Source organism: Myotis lucifugus, unplaced genomic scaffold, assembly GCF_000147115.1.
Source record: "Myotis lucifugus unplaced genomic scaffold, Myoluc2.0 scaffold_23, whole genome shotgun sequence".
NCBI classification, from domain to species: domain Eukaryota; kingdom Metazoa; phylum Chordata; class Mammalia; order Chiroptera; family Vespertilionidae; genus Myotis; species Myotis lucifugus.
The window spans coordinates 5,740,893-5,768,377 of NW_005871071.1; the positions used below are offsets into that span (position 1 = coordinate 5,740,893).

The 27,485-nt window shown below is 39.3% G+C and overlaps 1 protein-coding gene across 3 annotated transcripts in view; it reads right to left on the reverse strand.

Annotated features, from left to right (window-relative positions):
• Positions 1-4,684: 4,684 nt before the first annotated feature.
• The window catches only part of TMOD3 (tropomodulin 3), a 70,437-nt gene continuing 47,636 nt past the window's right edge, over positions 4,685-27,485 (reverse strand). The window contains exons 4-10 of one of the 3 annotated variants that reach the window (XM_006085953.3): positions 19,290-19,412; positions 17,917-18,006; positions 14,579-14,709; positions 12,967-13,074; positions 8,935-9,078; positions 7,566-7,710; positions 4,685-6,214 (exon numbers count right to left, since the gene is read on the reverse strand). In XM_006085953.3, the coding sequence (XP_006086015.1) occupies positions 6,180-6,214; positions 7,566-7,710; positions 8,935-9,078; positions 12,967-13,074; positions 14,579-14,709; positions 17,917-18,006; positions 19,290-19,412 (776 nt within the window). In that variant the 3' untranslated portion in view covers positions 4,685-6,179. Of the gene's footprint in view, positions 6,215-7,565; positions 7,711-8,934; positions 9,079-12,966; positions 13,075-14,578; positions 14,710-17,916; positions 18,007-19,289; positions 19,415-27,485 lie in introns of all 3 variants that reach the window. The other 2 variants (XM_023751641.1, XM_023751642.1) reach the window with 2 other exon arrangements.

Sequence of the window (27,485 nt, forward strand, 5' to 3'; positions counted from 1 at the left end):
AGAGAGAATCCTTGATTGGCTGGCTCCTGCATGCCCCCTACTGGGGATCGAGTCCACAGCCCAGGCATGTGCCATTGACCGGAATCGAACCCGGGACTCTTCAGTCCGCAGGCCAACACTCTATCCACTGAGCCAAACCTGCTAGGGCTCAACAGTTTGTTTTAAAACAATGATGAAATGTTTTGTTTGATGAACTGAGTTATTTTTATATAATCCTAGTTGTGAATAAAAAATGTTCAGAAGCAAGTCTGTGACTTTAGAAAATCCAGTTTGTTTGCTCTGGATCTTGGGTTTTCTTGCCTTCCTGCCCTTCTGCCTCACCCATCCCTGGTGGGGCCCAGAGGTAAGCTTGGGTTTAGCTCCAGTACTGCCTCCCCCACTCCCCGGATGTCCTCCCTGTTCTGCCAGCTGGGTCAGGCCCTTCTGTGTCCTGTGTTAACTTTCCATTGACCACATAGCCCCGGGACCTTGGAAGAGCAGGTACAGCATGGAGGGACACTGGGTGCTATATGGGCCCTACAATTCTAAGCCTCAGAACAAGTTGAAGGACAGGGCTGTTATTCCCATTTTACAGATGTGGAAGCTGAGGCTTAAAGAACTTAAGACTGCTGTCCAAAGCTTTTTCTTCCCAAGTAAAGGAAAATCAGCATTTTTGAGACAAGAGTCAGGATTTTCTATGCACAACCACAATACTGAGCAGATGTATTAGTGATTTTATGGAGAAACTAGAGGCCTGATGCATGAAATTCATGCAAAGGGCTGGGCCCTCGCAGCTGCAACTGGAAGGATGTCCAGTCTAATTAGTATATTACGCTTTTATTATTATAGAAGAGCAGTGGGAAACAAAACACCAGATTCAACTTCTAACTTTGTGGTTGGTGTAGCTGGAAGGTAGTAGGTACCTAATAAGTATTTACTGAATGAACAAACCATCGGTAATATCTTGGGCAAGTTACTTCTCTGAAGTCAGTTTCCTCAACTCAGGGGTACTTGGACTTGACCATGTAAATAGTTCATGATTTAATGTTTATATTTCTCTGCCTTTGAGAATTTAGTACTAATTAGAAACATTTTAAAAAATGTTTGTTAAATAGAAAGGTCCAAGAAAAATGGCCGATTATCTCATCATGCAGAAAACCTGGATTCATATATTTCCCTCCCTTTTACACTTTTAGATGGACACTGAGCTGTGTCTGTGGCCACTGTCTCTGTCCTTCTCCCGTCCCACCTCCCCTACTCCTTCCATTATGCCTGCCTCCACATGTCCCAGTGTGTGCATCTTGGAGGCACGTTTCTGTTGAGCAGGGCATCCTTTGTTGAGTTTTAATTGTCCAACTTGTAACTCTAAGGGAGGAAACAATGGAGCCTTCTCTCTCCACTGACACTGAGGTCGCTCAGATCGGCTATTCTTTACAGGGGGGTGGTGGCCCACGAGGCTCTGCTATCTCTGCAAACAGACTGGGGTGGGGACTTAGGCTAGGATCTCCAGCCTCAACCTTTGCAGGTGTGCAGGACAGTTTAACATTTGAAGGATAAGAGATGTTTGGTGACGTGGGGCCTACATGTGGTCGGCCACTTATTTGGTACCTAAAAAAGCAGGGCGCTACGTGGCTGAGCACAAGGGCACTGTCTCCCCATGGCCACAGTTCCTGGCACCACCTCCACCTGAACTCACAGGAGCTAAAGTTACCTGATGACTCAAGCGCCTGAGCCTCCGACTTACCAAAGGGGACAGGCATCAACGCTTCCTGTAAGTGAACCAACACCCATCCTCAAAGGACAGCCAACATTGAAGATTCAAGGGGAATTTTTTTATTCTTCTAAGTTTCAGAACTGTGAAAATTTTAAATTAAATGGACACTTATCCCTAAAAGTTTCCTCAAACCCATTACACGTTTCACTGATTTTCTCTTTTGGTTGGTGGACACAGGTGACTGATAGAGGTGCCTTTGCCGTAATGTAAAAATCTGCTTTATTAGCAGGACGGAGTCCCAATCAGGTCACAGGACCCTGTTTCTTCACATTTGTCAACTCAATTCAGTTTCATGGATGGCATTAGATTGAACCATATGAAATTCTATTTTTGTGGGTAAAAATGTTCACGTGTTGAAAATTTTATATTTAACTTTAATAGGGTGGGACACAATAATCCAGGGAAATGAATAAGCTTGTTCATGAAGAAATGTGCAAGGAATGAACTTTAGAACATCCAAATTAAAGGGATTTTTAAAAAGTCACAGTCTACAGGATATTTGATAAACTTTATTGAAATTATTTATTCCAGAAAGAAGTGGTAAGTTCTAAATGCCTATAGTACATGTTCTTCAAAAGAAATTTCACTGTGCTATTATGAACCAGGTTAATAATATTTCATATTTAGACATGAGTATTATAAAAATTAACACGGTTATATTTAAAAAGTTGAAAAAATAAAACATCTACAGCATTTTGGATATTTTAGCATTAAAAAATGTATTTAAATACCTATTTGCTGTGACAAAGAATGATGCATTGTAACAAGATAATTTTCAAGCTTTTAAACATAACTAAAACCAAATATAATTCATCCAAAAGACTAAAAAATATAAAGTGGGCATTTACTTGAAATTACAAAGATTTTTATGCAATGTGTGTGTATGAGCTTATGTATATGTGCCATTTTTTAACCTTTCTTAAGCAGACAGATTGGGCCTGAGCCTGAGGGCAGCATGGGAAGCCGCTCTGCACATCCTGGTGTTTCGTTTTCCTGGGTGCCATGTCTTCAGTTAACACTACTCGAAAGTGAAGTGCCTTGAGGACATTGTGCTAAGTCAGATAAGCCAGACAGAGAAAGGCAAATACTGTATGATCTCACTTATGTGAAAAGAAAAAAAACTCACTGAAACAGAGAACAGATTGGTAGTTGTGAGAGGCAGGGCTGGGGATGAAGGACTGGGTGAAGGTGGTCACAAGGTACGAACCTCAGGTATAAGATGACTAAGTCCTGGGGGTGGAATGTGCAGCATGGTGACTATAGTTAACAATACTGTATTATATATCTGAAAGTTGCTAAGAGAGTAGATCTCAAAAGTTGTCATCACAAGGAAAAAAATTTTTTTAACTGTGTGAAATGATGGATGTTAACTAAACTTACTGTGGTGATCATGTCTTATTATATTCATAGATTAAATCATTATGTTGTATAACTTAAGCTAACACAATGTTAAATGTCAATTATATCTCAATGAAACTGGAAAAATTGTGGTATTGCAAGAAGGAGCCAAGTGGGATGGCACTGAGCCTGCAGAGAATGGACGTTGCTTGGACCCCAGAAAAAGCATGCTCCTCAGATCTGTGTGGATTATATAAGGAGGAAGTGAGGTAGCCCTGGGAACACAGAGCCAAAGTACAAGATTTTATGAAACGGCATGCATCTTTTCATCTTATTTTAATGGCAGCAAATATAATATATAATAGAACATGACTAACATTTATCAAACATTTTTTCTCATAACTTTTTAAACCATGAAATTCCCATTTTAAATGAAAACATCAGATATTGTCAATGGAAAAACAATTTACAAAGTTCTATTTACATGTAACTTTTCCAGAGTGCACCTATTGCATAAAGTATGTGGGTTATTTCATTCATATAACAAGAATTTGCCATTTAATGATAAAGATAATTCTTATTGAAATCTCTAACAATTGCTAGTTGTTTAAAACACAAAATGTTTATTTGGTCTTTTAAATGACAGGCACCCTTATAAAATGTATTTCTTCTATACTTTAGACTTACTAGCTACAAATATATAGCACCAACATCCATTTTAATAATATCAACATTAGTAATTAATATTTTTAAAATACAAGTTCATGTAGACATACTAGAAAAAATTTGGACAAATATAAATATAAAGTTTTATAAAATGGGAAGTTAAAGCTTTAAAAAAACCCCAGCAATTTAAAAATGCCAATGTTCTTTGATTAGATCACCAGATAAGTTTAAATTGGTTGGACTACAAAATTTAAGGTCCTATACATCTTTGGTTTAAAAATCCAGACTACTTCACAATTCTAATCTATTACAAAATTTTAGAGCAATATAGAAATTCCAGAAGTTAATAAAAGGCTAAGAGGTGCCATATTTTTAAAGATCAAAGTAAACATCAGTTTTCTCCCCTGTAATTACAATGCTCGAAAGATTCTTCTATATTCAATCGGATGTTTACCTTTAAAGTCATTTATGAAGAAATTATATAATGAACTATTGTAGCTCAGAACTGGAATGGTACAAGCAAAACACTTGCTTCTTCATACTAAAGATTTTATCCATAAGTATGATATACAACTTTAGGTAAGGGCTTGTCTACCTATGTTAAAAAAACAAACTCATGGAGGAGGGGGTAACATACTAATCAATGTAATGACTCAGGATAGTGCTGCAAGGCAGCCTTGCTGAGAGTGTAACGGTAGCCTCGCCCCTGCTCCATGCGGCCCCCACCCTGCTGGAACAGTGCAGTGTCTAAAATCAAGTACGTTTCCAAAGTTGTATATGAAAAGGAGAGAGAGAGAGAGAGAGAGAGAGAGAGAGAGAGAGAGAGGGAGAGAGAGAAAAAAAAAAATCAGCAGCCTATAACTGAAAGGAAATAGTGCAAAGTCAATCTTAGGCCCCTTTAAAACATTAGATACTGATACAAAGCATCAAACACACCCTGTTAAGAAGGCTTATACCACAGTACACAGGAAGCTGCCCAGTCATTGGATAAACTGTCCACCGTAAACTGAAGGAGCAGAAAAATAATTTTTTTAAAAATTGACAACAGATCTCTCTGCTACTGTGAAATGAGATTCTCCCTTAGAAAAATCTCCCTGTAAATGGTACAGCCAGGCCTGCATTTCTGAGGCCAGGGTGACTCGGATTCCTCTGCCCCTGCTTTCGGCAGCTGTAAGACTCCGCCATCTCCGGTCCAGAGGCTGCCCCGAAACAGGGCAAGGATACAGGTCCAATCCCCCATCGCACTGGCGTTCTGGAGTCAGCTGCCCACCACAGTACACTGTTCAATTGTTCACTTTGATTCTTTGAGAGTAACAGGAAGACAACTTTTGTTATGAGAAATTACTTTTACACAATATGGACAAAAAAGTACAAGATGACAGGAAACAATAAAAACTGGGTTTATGAAGAAGAGCAGATTTCCTGTTTGGAAAATTTGTAGTGAGTGATGATTAAATACCGTTTATGGAATTCTGCACTGCATATAGGAACACTGATTTAGACGCGTGCCAGTTTCTAATTTGCTTTACAGGAACTATCAGTTTAACTGACCGTTTTGCATGCTCCTCAGACTTCACCTCCATCACATTTACTGTAAACAACAGCTTTCTTTTTCTCTTACCCTATCTAACCAAGAGTTGGCTATCTGCCTTTTACAGGAACAGAATAGCTTTCCTACTTAGATGCTTTTTACTATGGGCTTTCACAAAAATCTAATAAAGTCCACAGTATTAAAATGAAACACTGTAATCAGTGTAGACATCACTATACTCTTAAAGATACATCAGACAAGTGCAGTAACATCAGACAAGTGCAGTAACCTGGAATGCATTTCTCTCTCCTAGAGGCCTGCTTTTACTTCTAAACAGACGACTAGATTTGAGTCACCTGGTTTAAAATTCTGGCATTGTGCTTTCCTGACAGAAGCAAAAGCACAATCTCTCCAAGCTCATGTGTTCTAAAACACGGAAATCTCTCCCATCCTGGAATCAGGAGCTTTGAAGTGCTTGTACCTGTGAGGTGCACAGCAAGTCTGATATCAGCAATGTCCCTTTTTTTAACAAAGAGATTTGGTCCTTAAAATGTTTATATTAGTCTACATGTGACTTCCTACACTTTCTTATAATTGTATTTTTTTTTTAACTAAGACCCACCATAAACCACTCAATTAAGCTAAATTAAAATTGATTTTAGCAGAAAGTAGAAATAATGCTTTAAAATATAAAATGTCACCTACTATTGATTTTACAGTTTGAAACTTGTAACTTAAACTAGAAAAATATACATGTAGTTGAAAAAAAAAAAAAAAGAAAGAAAAATTTCCAGTCTTTTCCCTTCTACCCAGGAAAATTTTATATCTGATATCGCCAACATGAGTCCTGATGACCTTCAGAAGTCTTCCAAAGGTTATGCCTTGGCGGACTTACTGGTGGTCTCCTTCAACTCGTTTCTTGCGAACTATGAGAAAAATAAAGAAAGTTAGAAATCCCTGTTCACTTGTACAAACTTAACTTGCTTTTTACAAACAAGCTTCTGTAAATCCGGCGATAGTTGTACAAACATGAAATGTCCATTTCCAATCCACATGGTCATTAAAATAAAAAACTCACATCCTTTTCCTTGTCATTTACCTGCTGAGAAGTGAGGGGTTTCAGAGTGAGAACTACCTGCCCTCGCTCACCTGTGCTTACACAGCCAGAGCATCAGAAATCTAAAACAGAATGGTCAGCAATCGCATTCAAGTCCACTGTGCTGTCTCATCTGTTTACTGAAAAAGTTGATACCTCCATTAAAAATAATTAATAAATGATTGTGTTAAATTCTGAATTGACACTCAGGCAGCCACGGTTAGATAGTATAAACAATATCTGCATGCTCTTCTGATTAGGCACTACAGTACAGCTCACTTCCTTAGTCTGTGAAGAACATAGTGAAAACGGTTTTGTCATTCATTTTTTAAAAAAGATATATATTTTATTGATTTTTTACAGAGAGGAAGAGAGAGGGATAGAGAGTTAGAAACATCGATGAGAGAGAAACATCGATCAGCTGCCTCCTGCACACCTCCCACTGGGGATGTGTCCGCAACCAAGGTACCTGCCCTTGACCGGAATCGAACCTGGGACCCTACTGCTCTCCAAATTTTTCTTCTCTTTTCTCCCACAAAATGAACTGGCTCAGGGCTCTGACAAAATAAATGCAAAGTAATGAAAATCTCAGACCCTGGTAATGTGGTCAGGTCACAGCTGGCTACCATCACCTCTGGCTGTCAAAGAGGCCAGCCAACTAGCTCAGCTGATGGAGAGAAGGTGCATGTATCTGAGGACCCCCAGCCTCTTCGTGGATGGGTGGCCCTCACGCACCAGGCTGCGCTCACTAGTAGCAGGGCAAGGTCTTCAACTTCAGGATCTTGTTACTCTTACCTATCAGCCACCAGAGAGCATTTGATAAAAAGGGCAAACATTTTACTGTCATGTTGAAATCTTTTTTAATAGCTCCAAGGGGTGACTTAGAGCTGAGAGTAAAACATTATAGGAAGTATAAATGTTTATTGTAGAAAACTGTTCACCAGAAGCTGTGAAATATTATTTTCACATGAAGTTGATTTTACCCACCAACCAACCCAATAATCACTACAGCCTTCCTTAAACTGAATTCTGATTCAGTCAGTATAAAAGGACCATGCAGATATTAGAAACCTAGGCCAAGTCATCTCTGTTAAAATTTATTTTAAAAGCAAAAAAAGCTTCTCCAATACATTAGGTTAATGGCATGATTCAGAAATTCAATTTGCAATTGTATGTCTTACCTAAGTCATTGTTTTTTGTTATAGCATTAGCTGCCCTGGTTCGGGGTCCCTGCTGTGTAAACCGATATCCAAACTTAAGGATATTTGTATTTTCCTCAAGCATCTTCGCCATTTCCAATTCTACAGCTGTCCCCAACTGCTGCCTCTGGAATAATCAGAAATAATGAATAGTGTTAATAAACTAGATCAAAATACTTTTCTAGGTAAGTCAAGACTAAGACATTGAGGTATGCTGATTCTGTTGGTATTTTAAAATTTTCCCAATTCTTATAGTATACAAGGGAAACAAACATTAAAGTTCACTATAGATCATATAGACATCAAAAAATTGTGGATTTCCATAATGAGAGACCCTTCATACCCACAGGATGACTATAATAAAAGAGACAGAAAATAATAAGGGTTGGCAAGATTGCAGAAGAAAATGGGACCCTCAGACATGCTGGTCGGAATGTAAAATGATGCAGTTGCTGTAGAAAACAATCTGACATGCCCGTATGACCTAGCAATGCCACTTCTAGGTACAGACCCACATAAAATAAACACACATGTTCATACAAGAACCTGTATATATAAATGTTCACAGCAGCTTTATTCCTAATATTCAAAAAGTAGAAACAACCCAAATGTAACAATATTATTCAGCTAAAAAAAGAATAAGTACTCATATGTGCTACAACATGGATGAACCTCCAGAACATTTTGCTCAGTGAAAGGCGGCAGACACAAAAGACCACATAGTATACAATTCCATTAATATGAACTGTCTAAAATAGGCAAATGCAGAGACAGAAAATAGAGGTGGGAGGGGTGAATAGGGAATGACCGCTGGTGGGTATGGAGTTTCTTTTTTTGTTGTTGTTAAACTTTGCCCAAGGATTTTTTTCCATTGATTTTTAGAGAGAGTGGAAGGGAAAGGGGGGGGGGGGGCAGAGAGGGAGAGAAGGAAGGAGGGAGAGGGAGATGTAGAGAGACAGAGACACACGGACTGGTTGCCTCCCTCAAGAGCTTCAATCAGGGCCTGGGGTCTGGGATGGACCTGCAACCCAGGTACATGCCGTTGAGCAGTGCTCGGGCCGATGCTCTACTACTGAGCCACACAGGCCAGGGCAAATTTCTTTTTGCAATGCTAAAAATGTTCTGGAATTAGACAGTGGTGATGGTTGCATAACTCTGAATATACTAAAGACCCATACTAAAAATATCAAATTAATATTCCAGATGCCTCCAATGTCCTCTCATCCTCTTTTATGCCACCTTCCCAAATAGCTCCCTGAAAGCCCTCCTCCCACACGCCTCCTGAGTCCCCAAGCCCTGCACAGCAGTGTGGGCTGTAGCTTCCTCAAAGTTACTGCTGCAGAGCACTGACCTGATTGTCAATCTTGAGCTCGGTGAGGGTCTCATTATCTCTTAAAGCATCAATCAGTGCTAGAATCCCAGCTCCTGTGATAAAGTTGGACTCCATATTTAAACTCTTCAAATTTTTGTTCACTTTCAGCATATCTGCAAAAGCCTAGAAGTTAAAGAAAATTTTGGAGATTAAAATCTGACAATTATACACTGTACACACCATAAACAAATATACTAATTAACATAACTGCCTTAATGTTTCTCATTTGATTGAATTTGACACCTACCTCATAGGTCTCACATGTATCCACTTTGCACATGTACCCTGTCACAATCTTTTTTTTAAAGAAAACATGTTTTTATTAAGTTTTATTTTATTATTTTTTAAATATATTTTTTATTGATTTCAGAGAGAAAAGGAGAGGGAGAGAGAGATAGAAACATCAATGATGAGAGAGAATCATTGATTTGGCTGCCTTCGGCACAACCCACACTGGAGATTGAACGCACAACCTGGGCATGTGCCCTGACCGGGAATTGAACCGTGATCTCCTGGTTCATAGATTGACGCTCAACCACTGAGTCACGCTGGGCTTATTGATTTTTAGGGAAAGAGAAAAACATCGATCGGCTGCCTCCTACTCACCCGCAACTGGGGATTGAGCCCACAACCAAGGCAGGTGCCCTGATGAGGAATCGAACCAGTGACCTCGGTACATGGGGCAATGCCCAACCAACTGAGCAACACTGGACAGGGCCCTTGTCACAATATTTAGCTTTTTCTGTCACATGTAATTCTCTGTTGGAACATTCCCATTGCTAGTTAATCCTCATGCTCATCCACACCCTTTGTCATGTTTTCTCTTGTCCCTCATCCTTCTGCCAGTTTCTGTGTAGGACTGACTTCATCAATGTCTCTTTGGAATATTTTTTCCTCATTTAGGTCCTGGTGCAGCTGGATTACTGCAAAGCCAAAATGAGGGTAAATTATGGACTGATTTCCAAGGCGGAGACCAAAAAGAATGCCTAAGACAGAAGGCCAAAAGAGATCACAAATAACTAGAACTGCAAGAGCACAAAGACTATGGAGAAGAAGGGGCTCACTAAACATTCATTTCCTCAAGGAATGCTCTGTCTTCAGTCTGCTTCCTTCCCTTTCTCACAGGACATGGTAGTGCTAGGCATTTGATCCAGTGCATAATAAACACCATATTAGCCCTGGCTCAGTGGATAGAACTTCAGCCATTGGATTGAAGGGTCCTGGGTTTGATTCTGGTCAAGGGCACATGCCTAGGTTGCAGGCTTGATCTCCAGTAGGGGGTATGCAGGAGGCACCCAATCAATGATTCTCTCTCGTCATTGATGTTTCTATCTTTCTCTCCTCTCCTCTCTCAAATCCATTTAAAAATAAAAAAAATAAACACCATATTAATTTACCAACAGAAACTTGTGAGAAGAGGAAAAGGAGAGGGAAGGAAAGAGGGATAAGTTAGAATATGAGTAAGTTTATATAAAATAGCCCCTTAGAAAGGTCAAACATAAGGCCAAACTCTAGAAAACATGTGGAAGGAAGATCTAGCTTAAAGTTAACTTAAAAGAAAAGGCAATGGGGGTGGTGGTGATGGAATACTATAAAGAACTTGGGACAGCCCTAGCTGGTTTGGCTCAGTGGATAGAGCGTCGGCCTGTGGACTGAAGGGTCCCGGGTTCGATTCCGGTCAAGGGCACATGCCCGGGTTGCGGGCTCAATCCCCAGGCAGCCAATCAATGATTCTCATCACTGATGTTTCTATCTCTCTCTCCCTCTCCCTTTCTCTCAGAAATTAATAAAAATATATTTTAAAAAAATAAAGAACTTGGGACAGATTATCTATACACTGGTACTTTCTATTAGTGACAACTAGCTATGTGACTTAGAACAAAACCCTTATTCATCCTTCTGTACATACACTTATTCAAATATTATTGATGGCTTATTATTTGACAAGTACTACTACTCTGTAGATTCAGAAATAAAATATGCCTGATGGAACTTGCATTCTAGTGGGGGGCCCAAATAATAAGCAAGCAAAATGTAATATCAGATGGTAAAGAGAGCCAAAGAGGAAGAAAAAAAGAGAAAGTAGGGCAGATGGGGAGTGTGAGGGGTAGGAGTGAGGTTACTATTTTACATAGGGTGGTTAGGAAAGGTTTCGCCTAAAAGGTGACGTTTGAGCAAAGACTCAAAGTGATGAAGTGAAGCTATGTGGAACATCTTTTGCGAGGAAGTTCTAGGCAAGAGGAACAAGTGTAAAGGTCTTAAGCTGGGAACATGGGTAGCATATTTGAGGAAGAGCAAGAGGCTGCATGGCTATAGTACAATGAAAGGGCAGTAAAGAAGATGAGGCCTGCTCATGTAAGGCCTTATAAGGCCTATAAAGTATTTTGATTTTTACTTGAATGAGATAGGGAGCTTCTGGGAGTTTCTGAGCACAGGAATGAGATAATTAAATTAAGTTTTAAAAGAATCACTTTTGATATTGTGTAAGGACTTGGCTTTGGGGTGAGTAAAATGGAGCAGGCAGCTCAATTAGGAGGCTATTGCAATAATCCAGATAAGAGGAGGTAGTGGTTTACACCAGGATGGTAGTTGTGAAAATGGTGAGAAGTGGATAGAGTCTACAAGTATTCTGAAGACAGGGCTGGATACATTTAAGGTTGTAAGAAAGGAAAATCAAGGTGACTCCATTTCTTTTTCTCTTAAGCAAATGAAAGAAAGAAGTTGCTTTGGTGAAAAAGGAAAGACTGAGACAAACAGGGATGGAATGGAAGTTAGGAGTTTGCTTTGGGATTTAAATTTGAGATGTCTCTTGGACACCTAAATAAAGTTGCTAAGTAGGTAGCTGGACAAGAATATGGAGTTCAGGAGAGAGGTATGAACTGGAGATAATAACACTGGTAGCCACTAGCATTTATAGATAATATATATCAATGAAATAGAATGAAATCACCAAGAAAATGAATGTAGACAGAGAAAAGAAGAGGGCCTATGACCGAGCCCTGGGCTGTTCCAATGCTTAAAAGAGGAGAAACCAGCACAGGGATGGATAAGAGAAGGAATGTCCAGCTGAGGCAGGGGGAGAATCAAAGGGAGAGGGAGTGATGTCCTCAAAGCCAACTGAAGAAAAAGGTTCACACCATGATCAAGAGGGATTTACCCAGGACTAAAAGTTTGATTTAATATACAAAAATTAATCAATGTAATATACCATATTAATGGAATAAAGGACAAAACCACATGACCATCTCAAGAGACAAAGAAAAAGCATTTGACAAAACCCAACATTATAGATCCATAAATACAATCTTCTGCAGATAGTGAATAATTGGTGTGGAACTTTATGTACTGATATGAAAAGATCTCTTAAGACATACTGTTGAGTAAAAAATAAACTGCAGAATAGCATATATTTTATGACTCCATTTATGTTTTAAAAAATTATAGAAAGGAAATATAGGAAAAAATAAATGTAAAAGAGCAGTAGATCATGTACTGCTTAATACAGAGTTAAACATCAATTGAAAAAAGGGAGTAAATTGTGTTCATAAAAACACAGTTTAGCCATCTCTGTAACACCCTGGTATGTAGTTATAATTTTGACATTATCAATAGTTAACTTACAAACTGATGGTTGCCAGAGAGGAGGAGGGTTGGGGGTGCAGGTGAAAAAATGAAGGGATTAAGAAGTACAAATTAGTAGTTACAAAACAATCATGGGGATGTAAAATACAGCATAGAAAATGGAGTAAAATGGAGCAGGCAGCTCAATGAGGAGGCAATACCTCCTAATGTTCGGTGCCATTGTAATACCTATGTTTGGTGCCATTCCTTTCTCACAGGACATGGTGAGTTTATATAAAATAGTCCCCTAGACTTATGGGGGGGGGGGGGGGAGGGAAATCACTTTGTAAGTTATATAAATATCTAACCACTATGCTGTATACCTGAAACTAATATAATATTGAATGTCAACTGTAATTGAAAACTTTTTTAAAAATGTAAGTTACTTACAAAAGCAACAGGGTCATTGCTCCGCGTGGCTGCAAGACTTAAATATTTCACATGTGTGTTGGTTTCCAAAGCCTTTGCAAAATCTTTTAGGGTTGGAATTGGAATATTCTTGAAAGACAATAAGGCAAAACATTACATTTCAGTCCAGTAATCAAGTAAATATTTAACTTTTCTCATTAAAATGCTCTCAGGAATTACATAAACACACAATAGTCTACAAGTAAAAACAATTAATTGCTTCCTCCATATCTGTCTGACTTCTCTATCAAGGTATACCTGCACAAACTGTTGACCTAGAGCAGAGAATATATCACCATTTCTCTAGCATTTAAGTTAAAGAAGCTCTTGTGATTTTACATTTAACTGTTCATATTATAAGAAGTCAACATCTGAGTATTCAAAGTGAACCCATTTCTACAAAGAGAAAGATGTGGGAGCCCACCTCTGAGTATGATTCCTGGGGCAGATGACATACTGTTCTTACTCCCTTAGTTTAAACTACCAAGTATTAAGAGAGATTAACCCTGCTTTCCACTACTTGAAACGCGGAAAGATGTAGTTCTAGAAGGCACTAATTTCCCCTTTAGTCCCAAGACTTTAATTTCCTGTAGCCGTGTTACTTGTAGATCATTACTGTTGATTTACAGAGATACAGGAAGACAATTTTTAAGGAATGAATAAAATGAATGACCGAGTAGGGACATTAGCTTTCCCCACGTTGTTCTTTCCTCCATTCACACCCATTAATAGAGCACAGAGGTCTTATTCCCTTGGTTCTTATAATTTCCAGATGTTCCCTCTACCCCAAATTCAGATGAATCAAGATATAATACTCAAGAGAAATGAAAACATGTTCACACAAAGCATATGAATGTGAACAGTGGTTTTATTTATAATCATTCCAAAGTGGAAGCAACCCATACATCTATCAATTAATGAATGGGTAAACAAATTGCACGATATCCCAACAACAGAACACTACTCAGCAATATAAAGGAACAAACTGCTGACACAAGCAAAAACATGGATGAACCTCAAATGCATTATCCTAACTGAAAGATGCCAGGCTCTAAAGGCTACATACTGTATGATTCCATTTACACTACATTCTGGAGAAGGCAAAATGATAGGGAAAGAAAACAGATCAGTGACTGTCAGGACTAGAGCCAGGGCCATGACGACAAAAGGTGTGACATGTTCTACATCTGACTGTGCTAGTGGTTGTTCAACTGTATGGGTTTGTCAAAACTCACAGAATAATACACTGATAAACGAGAATTTTACTTTATATAAATTAGACCTCAAGAAACCTGATTAAAAACACAAAACCCAAAAGACTAAATGCTCTTAAAAGTAGGCAGTACTTTGAAAGCCAAAGAGAGGTAGTCTAGTAGGATCTACATTTCTATGTGATACTCTTTTAAAAAGCAAGTAAGATAAACACTGTATTACTTTAATTTTTAAAATATGGAAGAATCTGTGTTACCACAGTGTTAGGAGCAAACACTTCGCCTTTAAGTAGAAAGAATTATACTATATCAAAACTGCCCAGTTCTCACCCTAGAGCCACCTGACTCAGCAATTCAAAACTTACTTTGCCCGGCACACCTACCTTTATATTATTCAAATTAACTTCAACAAGACGAACATCATTTTCTTTAATTCTCTTTAAACTCTCTTCAACGTTGGTTGGATTTGGTGGCTCATCAAATACTGGGACCATCTTTTCACCCTTTACCACATCTGTGGTAACAAATGAGAAAAAACAAGTGTCTCAGTGGCTGATACTATTACAGTGGATGCATATATTAACTTGGTAACACATATCTCTCTCTCTCACACACACACACACACACACATTCAGTAGGACTAATTTAAAAGTTTTTCCCCCACAATTTCTAAATTATCCTTTGTGCACAAAAATAAAACTTTATTGAATATATAAAAAATAACTCATTTTATTTGCAAAACATCAGCCTTCAAAAATGATTATTTTCATGGCCTCTTGGTGTATTACAAAATTACCACTAAAATACATTTGATAACACACGCCAATGATCCCATTTATTTGTTGCAATGTTTAAGATAAAGTTCAAATATGATTAACTTTAACATCTCGTAAGATTTCTCTGTGATCTGCTAGTAATTACTGAAAAGGCAGTAAGAATCACAGACTTTAAGAAACAGAGCCTTGATAAGAACAACAAGGTGATGGAAGTACACAGGTCTTCTTCCCATGGGGAGTACTACACAATGGGAAAAGGGGTGGACTCTCCATTAGGAAGTAAAGTAGGAATAAGGAATGGGGAGACAGAGAGAGGTAATAGTACACAGAGGAAGTACTGAGGCAGAAATTCTAAATTCTATTTCCTTCCTTCACTCCTACCTCCAATTCTTCACCATATAAACTCTACCCATACACATGGCCAGGATACAACTATGCAAAGTTGAAAGGGGATCTAGAAGGCTTGAACTCTCTAATGACACTTAACACATTCCCCCCAGAGATATGACCATCTTGATACGCACCCTAATGTGATTTAATCACTACCTAGGAAGCATTCTGTCCAAATTTAAGACTCAAAAAACTGCACCTGAATCTGATCAAGCCTAGAGAAAATAAGTAACAGTTTACAGAAACATAGGAGACAGAGAAATTTGTAAAATGATACCACAAGGATGCAATCAGCCAAATCCAGAATGTGGGATATTCTATATATATAACAGCCCAGTTTCTTAAAAATGGCATGAAGAAAGGGGGAAAGCGGTTGAGGAGGGGAACTATTAAGAAATAAGAAAAACTGAAACCAAATGACAACCAAATGCAATTGGTGACCCGTATTTGGATCCTGATTAGAACAAACCAACTGTGAAATGATATTTTTGAGAAAATGAGAAATCTGAACACGAACTGAGTATTAGATGATAAAAAGGAATTATTGCTAATATTTAAGTTTGATAATGGTATGTTAAAAGGAAAGTCTTTGTCCAGCTGGTGTGGCTCAGTGGTTGAGTGTCGACCTATGAACCACAACGTCACGGTTTGATTCCTGGTCAGGGCACATGCCTGGGTTTCAGGCTCGATTCCCAGTAGGGGGTGTGCAGGAGGCAGCTGAGCAATGATTCTCTCTCATCATTGATGTTTTTATCTCTCTTTCCCTCTCCCTTCCTCTCTGAAATCAATTTAAAAAAATATTCTGGGGGAAGGAGGGGTGGGCAGTAAATGGGTTGAGAGGCAAACAATGGATGATATAAGGCTGACAAAATGTTAAAAACAGCTGAAACTGGGCAATGAATATATTATTCTCTCTTCTATTATGTATGCTTGAACATTTCTACAACAAAAAGTTAAAAGATAGGGGGAATGGCCAAATCATAGAACACTCACAAAATGGAGTGTTATACAGATGTTCGAGTGTGGTAGCTCTATATGTTAACTAACCAGGAAACACGATATAGTGTTAAGTAATATATACTATACAGCATGGGTTAAAATCCTCATCACTGACTTTGTGTGACATTCAAGTTACTCAATCATTCTAAAATCTCAGCTCCCGTATATGCAAATAAAGGATAACATATAATAATACCTATTTCATAGAACTGTTTGTTGTGAGGATTAAATAAAAACAATTTCTATTCAAAAGCTGTGCACAGAATATGGCCCATAGTCAGCATTCAGACAATCAGCCAATTGTATTAGTTTTGAAAAATTACGTTATTTTATTAACCAATGTCACCCCAATAAATTAAATAAAAAAAGAAAATTAAGTTGTAAGAAATATCTATAGTATGATCCCATTTTTGAAAATAAACAAAAGACTACACATACATATATAAGTTTATATAAACATAGTACAAAGCCTAAACAAATATACACCAAATTGTTAACAGGGTTGGGGGTGCATGAGTAGAAGGCATAATTTCTATGAACACTTTTACTTCTTACCTTATACACTTAGGTATTGTTTGTTGGTTTGTTTGTTTATTTATTTATTGGTGGGGAGGGAGAGAGGGAGAGGAAGGGGGAGAGAGGAAGAGAGAAATATTGATGTGAGAGAGAAACATAGATCGATTGCCACCCACATATGCCCCAACCAGGGATTGAACCTGCAACCTGGGCATGTGCCCTGACCAAGAATTCAAACCTGCCACCTTCAGTGCATGGAACAACACTCTAACCACCTGAGCCACACTAGCCAGGGCAGGTATATACTACAAAAGTATATATTACTTTGATAGTTTTAAAACATCCCAGACATGAATTTTTTAATCCTCACCTGAGGATATGTTTTGTTTTGTTTTTTTAAATTAATTTGAGAGACAGAGAAACATCGACGTGAGAAACACTGACTGGTTGCCTCCCGTAAAGGCCCTGACAGGGGATCAAATCCACAACCTAAGTATGTGCCCTGACCAGGAATGGAACCTGTGACCTTTTGATGTATGGGACGATGCTCCAATGAACTGAGCCACCTGGCCAGGGCTCCTATACATGAACTTTTTAAAAAGCTTTGTTTTGGGCTATTTAATACTTTTCATTAAATAGACTAAAAGGTTTGGGGGTTGAATAGTTCTGAGGTTTCTCCTGAATCTGATTTTATAATGTAAAATCAGTAGTTTGCCAACACTGTTGTAGACTTCTTGAAAATCAGTAACACTGAAAAAAGAATGTCAACAAAAGCCAAGTTTGATTAGCACTTATACTGTTTAGCATTAGTATTACTCATGAGGCGAGAGTGGTTCCTATTATATTTGCTGACACATTAAGCATAAAATACTTAATTTTCCTTCTTCAATGGTTTTATATACCAATACCATCTAACTGGAATTTTAGGTTTCTAGTATATATACATAACATTTGGTATGTAAACACAGAAGTTGATACATTGAGAAAACAAAATATATTTAACAAAGAATTGGAATTCACAAAGCATTGTAAATACTTACTTGAAAAATTTTCTTGGTCGACACCATTACTACTTCCCACTATATTACAGAACTGTGTATTTGTTATCAAATTGTGCATTCCAAGAATAGCTATGGAGACAGAAAAAGGAAATTAGTTTTATTTTCATCAGTGTTAAACAGAGAATTTTACAACCCAAAATTTCTATTAATGATTTTAACATTCTCTGGACATTTTTCTACTCAGTTAACTACAGATTTTGCAGCCCAAAAAGGGGAGACAGCATGTTTAAAAATCACCTACAGTCTCCTTCTCATCAATGCCCTTATTATTTTCCCCGTAGTTCTGAATTCAGACACAGCTGGAGCTAGCCTAACCTTAAATGCAAATCTACGATTAGCTCCATCTGGTGGCTAAGAAAAAAACTGACACGATCTACTTTGCTGTTCATCCTTTACACAAGATTTCTAGCAACATAATGTGATAGATGGCAGGTTTTCAACTTAACCTTCACTACTTTACATTTGTTAACTCTCATTCATATTTTAGCTAAGAGTAGAATACTGAAAGTATAGCTGAATTCTCATATTAAGATTAAAGTAGATACCCCAAAAATGACAGGAGAAATTTGGTTTTTGTTTTTGATGCCCTTTTGCATAAATGAGGCAGAAGCTACAGCGTGCCCCTTGTCCATTCCACTCTGATGAATTTACAAATCCATCAATCCTCACCACTCCCAGAAATAACACACCTGCTCTGGCTGTGGCCAACACCTTGATTGTCCTTTTCCTGTGTCCTTCCTAAAGAATCTTCACGATCTTTTCAAACATGTTAGTTCTTGGGATTAAGATCTCCTCACGTGTCCTATTTTTCTATTTAGGAAAATGGCCGTGTGGGGGAGGAGGTGGAGGAGATTCTGGTCTTTATAAGAAACCAGCAATGATGAAAATAACAGGGAGGCTTGGAGTGTTCCATACATACTTCAGAGAAGTTGGGAAAGTGTGAGTATAGCTCAGGGCTGACTGTCTCATCTGCTTTCCAGTTACCCACCTTGGGGTCTTTCTGATAAAATGGGACAGTAGTTGACCCCGGCAACTCTTTCAGTGCTCAGATGGGACGGCTTCTAGCTGAGCGCCAGCTGATGAAACATTTTTATAAAGACTTTCAAAATGGGCAACATGGGAAAAGATGTCAAGTAATACAATTCTATTAACATAAAAATTTCACCATTGAGAGAATTTTTTAAAATGACATTCTTTGCGTCAGCTTTAGAGTAGAAGAAATAAAGCCAAATATGTGGTCACTGATTCAATAGCACTCTGCTAGGCAAAGGATGTACTTGCATAATGAATAGAGGTGTGTGCTAGTACTCCCCTCCCCTTCACATTCATTCACAATGTGTTTCAGGAGGTACCTGCGAGGTCACACAGTTCTGTATCAGAAGCACTTGTCAAAGCTTCTTCTAATTCTGGATCAAGAGAGATTTTTTCTTCTGTAAAAGTCTGGATAGGTTTCTGTTTAGGGATGAATATTTTCCCTGTAAAATAAAGCGGTTTGTTAATTTACTGCTGTTATTAACTCATTATCATTTTACTCTTAACAAAAATTATTAAAAGTATGTGCAATTGAAGCTAAAATAAAGTCAAGATTGACATGTAGTAATTTCATTTCATCTTCAATATGTATTTATAAGCTTCCAGTGACCATTAAAGTTGGAATAAAAAAATCTGAGAAATTTTCCCATTTGTGAAAATATAAATAGGCTCTTTTTGGAGTCATTATGAGTTACTCTACAATTACTGAATCAAAACATAAATGAATAAAGGAATAAACACAAAAATCTATAAAACTTAAAAAAGATTAAAAGAAATTTCACTTTCTTATTTTTAAACAAGAAATCGTTACAGTCCCTCCAGGGATGGCAGAAGCAATTATTCCAGAAATTCAAGTTCTAATTGCAAAGAAATTCCTGTATGTCCTGAGTGGTAGTCTGAAACTTTTTTTAAAAAAAATATATATTTTTATTGATTTTAGAGAGGAAGGGAGAGAGATAGATGGAAACATCAATGATGAGAGAGAATCACTGATAGGCTGCCTCCTGCATGTCCCCTACTGGGGATCAAGCCTGCAACCTAGGCATGTGCCCTTGGCCAGAATCGAACCTGGGACCCTTCAGTCCGCAGGCCAACGCTCTATCCACTGAGCCAAACCGGCTAGGGCTAGTCTGAAACTTTTGATTACTGTGCCTCTAAGGCTCAATGGACACTAACAAGGTTACCTATTAAGAAACTAATTTTTCTAGAAACCTATTTATTATGTGAAAATCAGTATTTTATTACCATCTGTCCAATGAAAGATTAAAACTACGAAGGGACTAGTAAATGACAATGATATACTAGTAGCTGTGGCACAAGCTGACCAAACAAGACGCAGTACTCACACATGGTATGGACTAGGTTACCAAGATTGCCTCTAGTTTCTCTCCCAAGACAGGTGAAAATTCCAACTAAAAGATCTGGAAAGGCCTATGTATGCATTCACAGAAGTGCCAATTATTTTGTTTTCTATCAGGAAACTACCAGGGAAAGATGAGAATATGTGGCCTGATGAATCTATTCAGTGCTCTATCAAAAGGAATGTTGTGGCCTTATAATTAGTGCAGTGAGTTGTGTACTTCTTGCTCAAGGAAAATATCAATTAGTGTGAATAAGGAATCCTTCCATAATATAACTCCCAGGAATCTGGTCAAGGCTGCTCAGGTATTTTCTCTATGCTCATCTAAAGGATCTTAATTTCTGATATTATATTTTTTATTTTTAGCATTTCCATTTGGTTCTTAAAAAAAAAACCCCACAGAAAACAGTTTCCATGTCTCTGCCAAAATTCCTCATCGCTTTATACGTGCAGTGCACCTTGTCCATCAGATTCTTTGGCATTTTTGTCATACTTATTTTAAAGTCCCTGACTGATAACACCAATATTTGGGTCATCTCTGGGTCTTCTATTGACTGTTTACATTCTTTTAAAATATATTTTTTATTGATTTCAGAGAGGAAGGGAAAGGGAGAGAGATAGAAACATCATTGATGAGAATCACTGATAGACTCCTTCCTGCAGAGCCCGCACCAGGGATCTAGCCCAAAACTGGGCATGGAATTGAACTGTGACCTCCTGGTTCATAGGTCGACGCTCAACCACTGCGCCACACGAGCCTGGTGACTGCTTACTTACTTGACTGTGGGTCACCTGTGTCTTAGGTCTTTGTGTGTTGGACAGTTTGTATAAAAGTATAGCAGAGACTGAAAGGAACATGCCGCTAAGGTCAGGGCTGAATCAACATGCTCTGCAGTTGAGCTGAATGTGGACTTTGCTGCAACATTGGTTTGATTCAGTTCCCCATTGGCTTCAAACATTTTGAGAATGGGGTCAGGACTTTCTCTTTGGCAAGGCCGGGGATGAGAACCCTGGTGAGGTTCTGGAGATCTGAGCTTCCTACTTCTTTGAACTGTGGAGTGGGAGAGATTTCTCCCAATGTGTGGCCCAGGCTGCCAGCTTTCTGGGTGACGTGGGGTGTCTTTGTTTTCCAGTCCCACTCCATGCTCTCTGAGCCTTGGCAGATCTTTCAGCCCCACCCTGTCTCATCTGCTCTATAGTTTGTGAAGTTCAGGAGGTCCTGGAAGGGATTCTTTCAACTCTCCTGGCTCTCCCTTCGTCTCCCTGAGCTGGGAATTTTCTCAGCTCTGCTTCATTGCCTCTGTTCTCTGAGTGGTACTCTAGCACTACTAGGGTAGCAAAGAATGGTGGGTAATGCAGTCTCACCCTGTCTCTAGGAATGCACTGTCCACTGTGGCAGCTACTAGTAACATGTGACTACTTTAATTTAAATTAATTCAAACTAAAATTCAGTTCCTCAGCCACGATGGCCACATTTCAGGTGCACAACAGCCACATTTCAAGTGCTTGACAGCCACACTTGGTTAGCACAGACATAGAACATTTCCACCACTGCAGAAAGTTCTAGTGGACAGCGTTGCTGGCACTTTCTGGAGTAATTTAGATTTGTGTCTTCAAGATCTCTGATAGCTTTTTATTTTCATTACTAGAGGCCTGGTGCATGAAATTTGTGCATGGGGCAGGGGGGTCCCTCAGCCTGGCCTGCACCTTCTCCAATCCAGGACCCCTTGGGGGACATCCCTCTCGCAATCTGGGACCGCTGGCTCCTAACCACTTGCCTGCCTGTCTGCCTGCCTACCTGATTGCCCCTAACCACCTCTGCCTGGCAGCCTGATCACCCCCTAACTGCCGGCCTGATCGCTCCCTAACTGCTCCCCTGCCGGCCTGATCACCCCCTAACTGCTCCCCTGCTAGCCTGATCGCCCCTAACCGCCTCTGCCTGCCAGCCTGATCGCCCCCTAACTGCTCTCCCCTGTCAGCCTGATTGCCCCTAACTGCCCGCCCCTGCCAGCCTGATCACCCCTACCGCCTCTGCCTCGGCCCCTGCCACCGTGGCTTTGTCCAAAAGGACGTCCGGAAAATGTCCGGTCTAATTAGCATATTACCCTTTTTTAGTATAGATTATCTTTTAAACTATGATTACCCAGAGTAAACTGTTTATTTTGGTTGTTCGAGTGAGAATAACAAGTCTCTTGCAACTTTCTACATTTGAATTAGAAGTCTTTCTGCTCAAGTATTTTCTTATCTAAAAAATGACACTTGGCCAATCCACAATATATAAGGATGTTTTTAACTGCATGTAACAGAATACCCAATTAGAAGTGGTTTAAACTGGTGATTTTCAAACTTCTCATTCACTTAGTGATCTCATTAAAGTATAGATTCTGATGCAGAGAGTCTGATGTGAGCTCTGAGATTCTGCATTTCTAATCAAAAGTATTTTTATCTCATTTAATAAGTCCACAGGTATGTGGCTGTTCAGCAGCTCAAGCTTGACATCAAAGATTCAGGCTCTTTTCATTTTTCTCTTTGGCTATAACCAGCATGGAGACCTTTGTTCTTAGCCCACCAGTCTCAGGATGATTTTGTAACACTAAGTATCATGTCTTCATGCAACAGGGTCAGGACAGGAAGGAAGGAAGGGCACTTTCTCAACTGTCAACTTCTATAAGAAAAACTGTGTTCTCTTCTAATCTTACCAATCAGCTCTGGGTCACACAACCATGCCTCTGCTGTAAGGATGTTTAGGAAATAAGCATCTGGCACTTTCAGTATATTTCAGAGATGGGTTTGCTAGTAGGGTAGAATGAATGAATGCATTTGTCTCAATACTGAACCAGATGAAGTACAGTTCTGTGCTCCCTTAATTCCCTGAACATTTCACTACAGCTACACTTACACATTTTGCATATCTGTCTGCCTGTGCAAGCTTCTCAATGTTCTGTTCATCCCTGCATCCTTCCCTGGCACACAGCAGGCAATCCGATTGTTGAATCGATAATCTGGTGGTCACCTGCAGTTCAACTAACTACTTTTTAAAAAAATATATATTTTATTGATTTTTTACAGAGAGGAAGGGAGAGGGATAGAGAGTTAGAAACATCAATGAAAGAGAAACATCAATCAGATGCTTCCTGCACACTCCCTACTGTGGATGTGCCCGCAACCAAGGTACATGCCCTTGACTGGAATCAAACCTGGGACCCTTTAGTCCGCAGGCTGACGCTCCATCCACTGAGCCAAACCAGTTAGGGCCTAACTACTTTTTATAAAGTATAATTTAAATATCCTGGTTCAAAGTCACACAGCAGAGTTAACACTTGAACACAGATTCCCAAACTCTCAACACGTTGCTTCTTCTAATACCCTGGTGGCTTTCAAACTTAACTCTAGCAGTAGACTTTTCCCCTCAAGCAAATGTCTATCTATAGGATGGTATACATAATTATCTTAGTACCAAATTTTGGAGTTCTGGTGATTATTGAATAATCTTTTATTATTGACTAGAGGCCCGGTGCACAAAAATTTGTGCACTTGGGGGGCGGGGGGAGGTCCCTCAGCCCGGCCTGTGCCCTCTTGCAGTCTGGGACCCTTGGGGGAATGACCACCTGCTGGCTTAGGCCCACTCCCTGGGGAATTGGGCCTAAGCTGGCAGTCAGACATCCCTTCTGGCAGCCCAGGAGCCCGCGGGGGGCTGTCCACTTGCCAGTGGGGAGCAGGCCTAAGCTGCAGTTGGACATCCTTAGCGCTATTGAGAAGGCGGGAGAGGCTCCCACCGCCACCACTGTACTGGCAGCCATCAGCCTGGCTTGTGGCTGAGCAGAGCTCCCCTGTGGGAGCGCACTGACCACCAGGGGACAGTTCCTGCATTGAGCGTCTGGCCCCTGGTGGTCAGTGTGTGTCATAGTGACCAGTCATTCCCAGTCCTTCTCCTGTTAGGGTCAATTTGCATATTACCCTTTTTTTATATAGGATAGAGGCCTGGTGCATGGGTGGGGGCCGGCTGGTTTGCCCTGAAGGGTGTCCCGGATCAGAGTGGGGGTCCTGCTGGGGTGCCTGGTCAGCCTGGGTGAGGGGCTGATGGGTGTTTGCAGGCTGGTCACACTCCCTTCAGGGTGGGGGTCCCCACTGGGGTGCCTGGCCAGCCTGGGTGAGGGGCTGATGGCTGTTTGCAGGCTGGTCAAGCCCCCCCCCCCCCCAGCCAGTGGGGATCCTCACCCCATGGAAGTTTGCCAGCCCGGGTGAGGGGCTGATGGCTGTTTGCAGGCTGGTCACACCCCCTTCAGGGTGGGGGGGTCCCCACTGTGGTGCCTGGCCAGTCTGGGTGAGGGGCTGAGGGCCGTTTTCAGGCTGGCCACCCCCCCACCCCCGTGACGGAAGCTCCCAGCCTCTCCTTTTTTTCTTTTATTCTGGGATTTATTTACCTTCTATAATTGAAACTTTGTAGCCTTGAGAGGAGCTCAGAGCTGGCCAGGGCCAAGACTCCTGCTCGCTCCAGCTCCGTGGCCACAGCCAGCTGAAAGCAGGTATCTGGGGTTTATTTACCTTCTATAATTGAAACTTTGTTGCTTTGAGTGGAGCTCAGAGCCCGCTGAGGCAGGCGGGAAGCTTGGCTTCCTCCATCATTGGGGCAACCAAGCCTCCTGCTTGCTCCAGCTCCGTGGCTGCCGGCTGCCATCTTGGTTGGGTTAATTTGCATATAATCGCTATGATTGGCTGGTGGGCGTGGCTTAAGGCATAGCGAAGGAATGGTCAATTTGCATGTTTGTCTTTTATTAGTGTAGATTCTCAGACAAAGGCAAATTCAAATCAATACATCCCAATAATTCCATAGTACTTTTCACAGTGGTTGATATTATAAGTAAAGTGGCATACGATTCAAATGGCATACCTTTAATTGCCATTTCAGGATAATTAATTACATTTTCCTGAGCTTGATCTCATCTGCATTTTTGGATGTCTATGGCAGTGGTTCTAATATTGGCTACACATTAGATTCACTCAGAGAACTTAAAAAATTCTGATGTCTAAGTCCCAGCCCCTGAGATTCTGACTTTAATGGTCTTGTGTGCTATAAGATCTGGGTTTTCAAAAAAATCTCTAGGGATTCTAATACATAGTAGCCAAGCTCAAGAACCGCTGGATTATGGAATTCACTTACTAAACAAAACCACATAAGCTATCAAATAGCTGCCTATGTCTTATTCTAGGGACCAATGGAATCTAAAGCATTATAAAAATCTGAAATGTTTACTTTTATAATCCTCACCCACATTCCATAGAGGTATTATTCATATCTAATTTTTCCCGATACACAAACTTTTGCTAATACTTATAAATAACAAAATAAATCTTATCAGAAAAAATAAGAATTTCTAAGGGCTTATGGAAATTCTTCTGCAATGTAAAAGTTTGCTATTTTTTTTATATAGCTCTAAAAGAGCTCTCCTGGCATTTCTTTGTATGAGAATTTCTCTGTATATAGAGATTTTTGCTGTGGAAGTAACTAGCCTATACAAGATTGTATTTTTAACAATACAAAAAGTAATTACTACACATTTCTTCATCGACAGTTAAACACTAATACAGTATAAGAATTATTGTTTAATGTGTACATATAAAATCTAGTTATAGAAAATTAAAAGTAAAGGAAATTACTTTTGTAACAAAGGATAAAATACACAGAACTTATTTAGTATTAAGAATACAAAATCTAAGGGGCTCTTCCCAAGACTGATAGGCTTGAACAAACCCTTAACAAATCTTAATTGATTATTTGCATAAAATGACAAGGTGATGCTAAATTTCATGTGGAAATCCAAGCTACCCAGAATAGCCAAACAATCTTGAAAAAGAAGAACAAAGTTGAAGAACTCATACTTCCCAATTTCAAAACTTAATAAAGCTACTGTAATCAAGCCAGTGCATGGTGCATAAGGAAAGATATTTAAATCAATAAAACAGAATTGAGAATCCAGAAATAAATTCATATTTATGGTCAGCTGAATTTCTACAAGGGTACCAAGACAATTCAATTGAGAAAGAATTATCCTTTCATCAAGACTACAGACCTCAATGTAAAAGTTTAAACTGTAACACTCTTAGAAAAACACATAAATCTTGAGTTAGGCAATGGTTTGTTACCTATAACAAAAGCACAAGCATCAAAAGAAAAAATAGATAAACTGGATTATATTAAAATTAAAAACTTTTATGAAATAAATGGTACTATCAAGAAAGTGAAGAAACTTAAAAAATGGTGGTACATCTACACAATGGAATACTACGCTGCTCTTACCATTTGCAACAGCATGGATGGACCTGGAGAGTATTATGCTAAGCAAAATATGCCAGTCAGAGAAAGATAAATATCACATGATCTCACTCATTTGTGGAATATAATGAACAACATAAACTGATGAACAAAAATAGATCCAGAAACAAAGAAGCATGGGACGGACCGTCAAACCTCAGAGGGAAGGCAGAAAAGGTTGGGAGTTGGGGGGATGAGTAAGAGATCAACCAAAGGACTTGTATGCATGCATATAAGCATAACCAATGGACACAGACACTAGGGGGGGTGAGGGCATGTGCTGGGGGGTGGGAGCGGCCGGGGAGAAGTCAATGGGGGAAAAACGAGACATATGTAATACTTTAAACAATAAAGAATCTAAATTTTTTTAAAAAGTGAAGAAATAATCCACAGAATGAGAGAAAAATTTTCAAATCATAAAACTCATAAGATACCTAGAATATATTCAACATTTTATTAATAAAACAAATATTGATTGATGTAAAAATAATAAAAAGACAAACCAATTTTAAAATAGGCAAAGGAACTGAAGAGACACTATCTAACAGCACATTAAAAATGCTCAGTATCATTAGTCCTTAGGGAAATGAAAATCAAAATCACAATGCACTATCACTGCACAGCTATAATAAAAAAGAAAAGCAAATGTTGGTGTGGATGTGGAATAACTGGAACCTTGATATACTGCTGATGGGAATATAAGTGGTGCAGCCACTAAGGAAAACAGATGGGCAATTTTTCAAGTTGTTAAACATAATTACAATGTGATCCAGCAATTCCACTTATAGATATATCCCCAAAAGAAGTAAAAACATGTGCCTACACAACAACTTGTAAACAAAT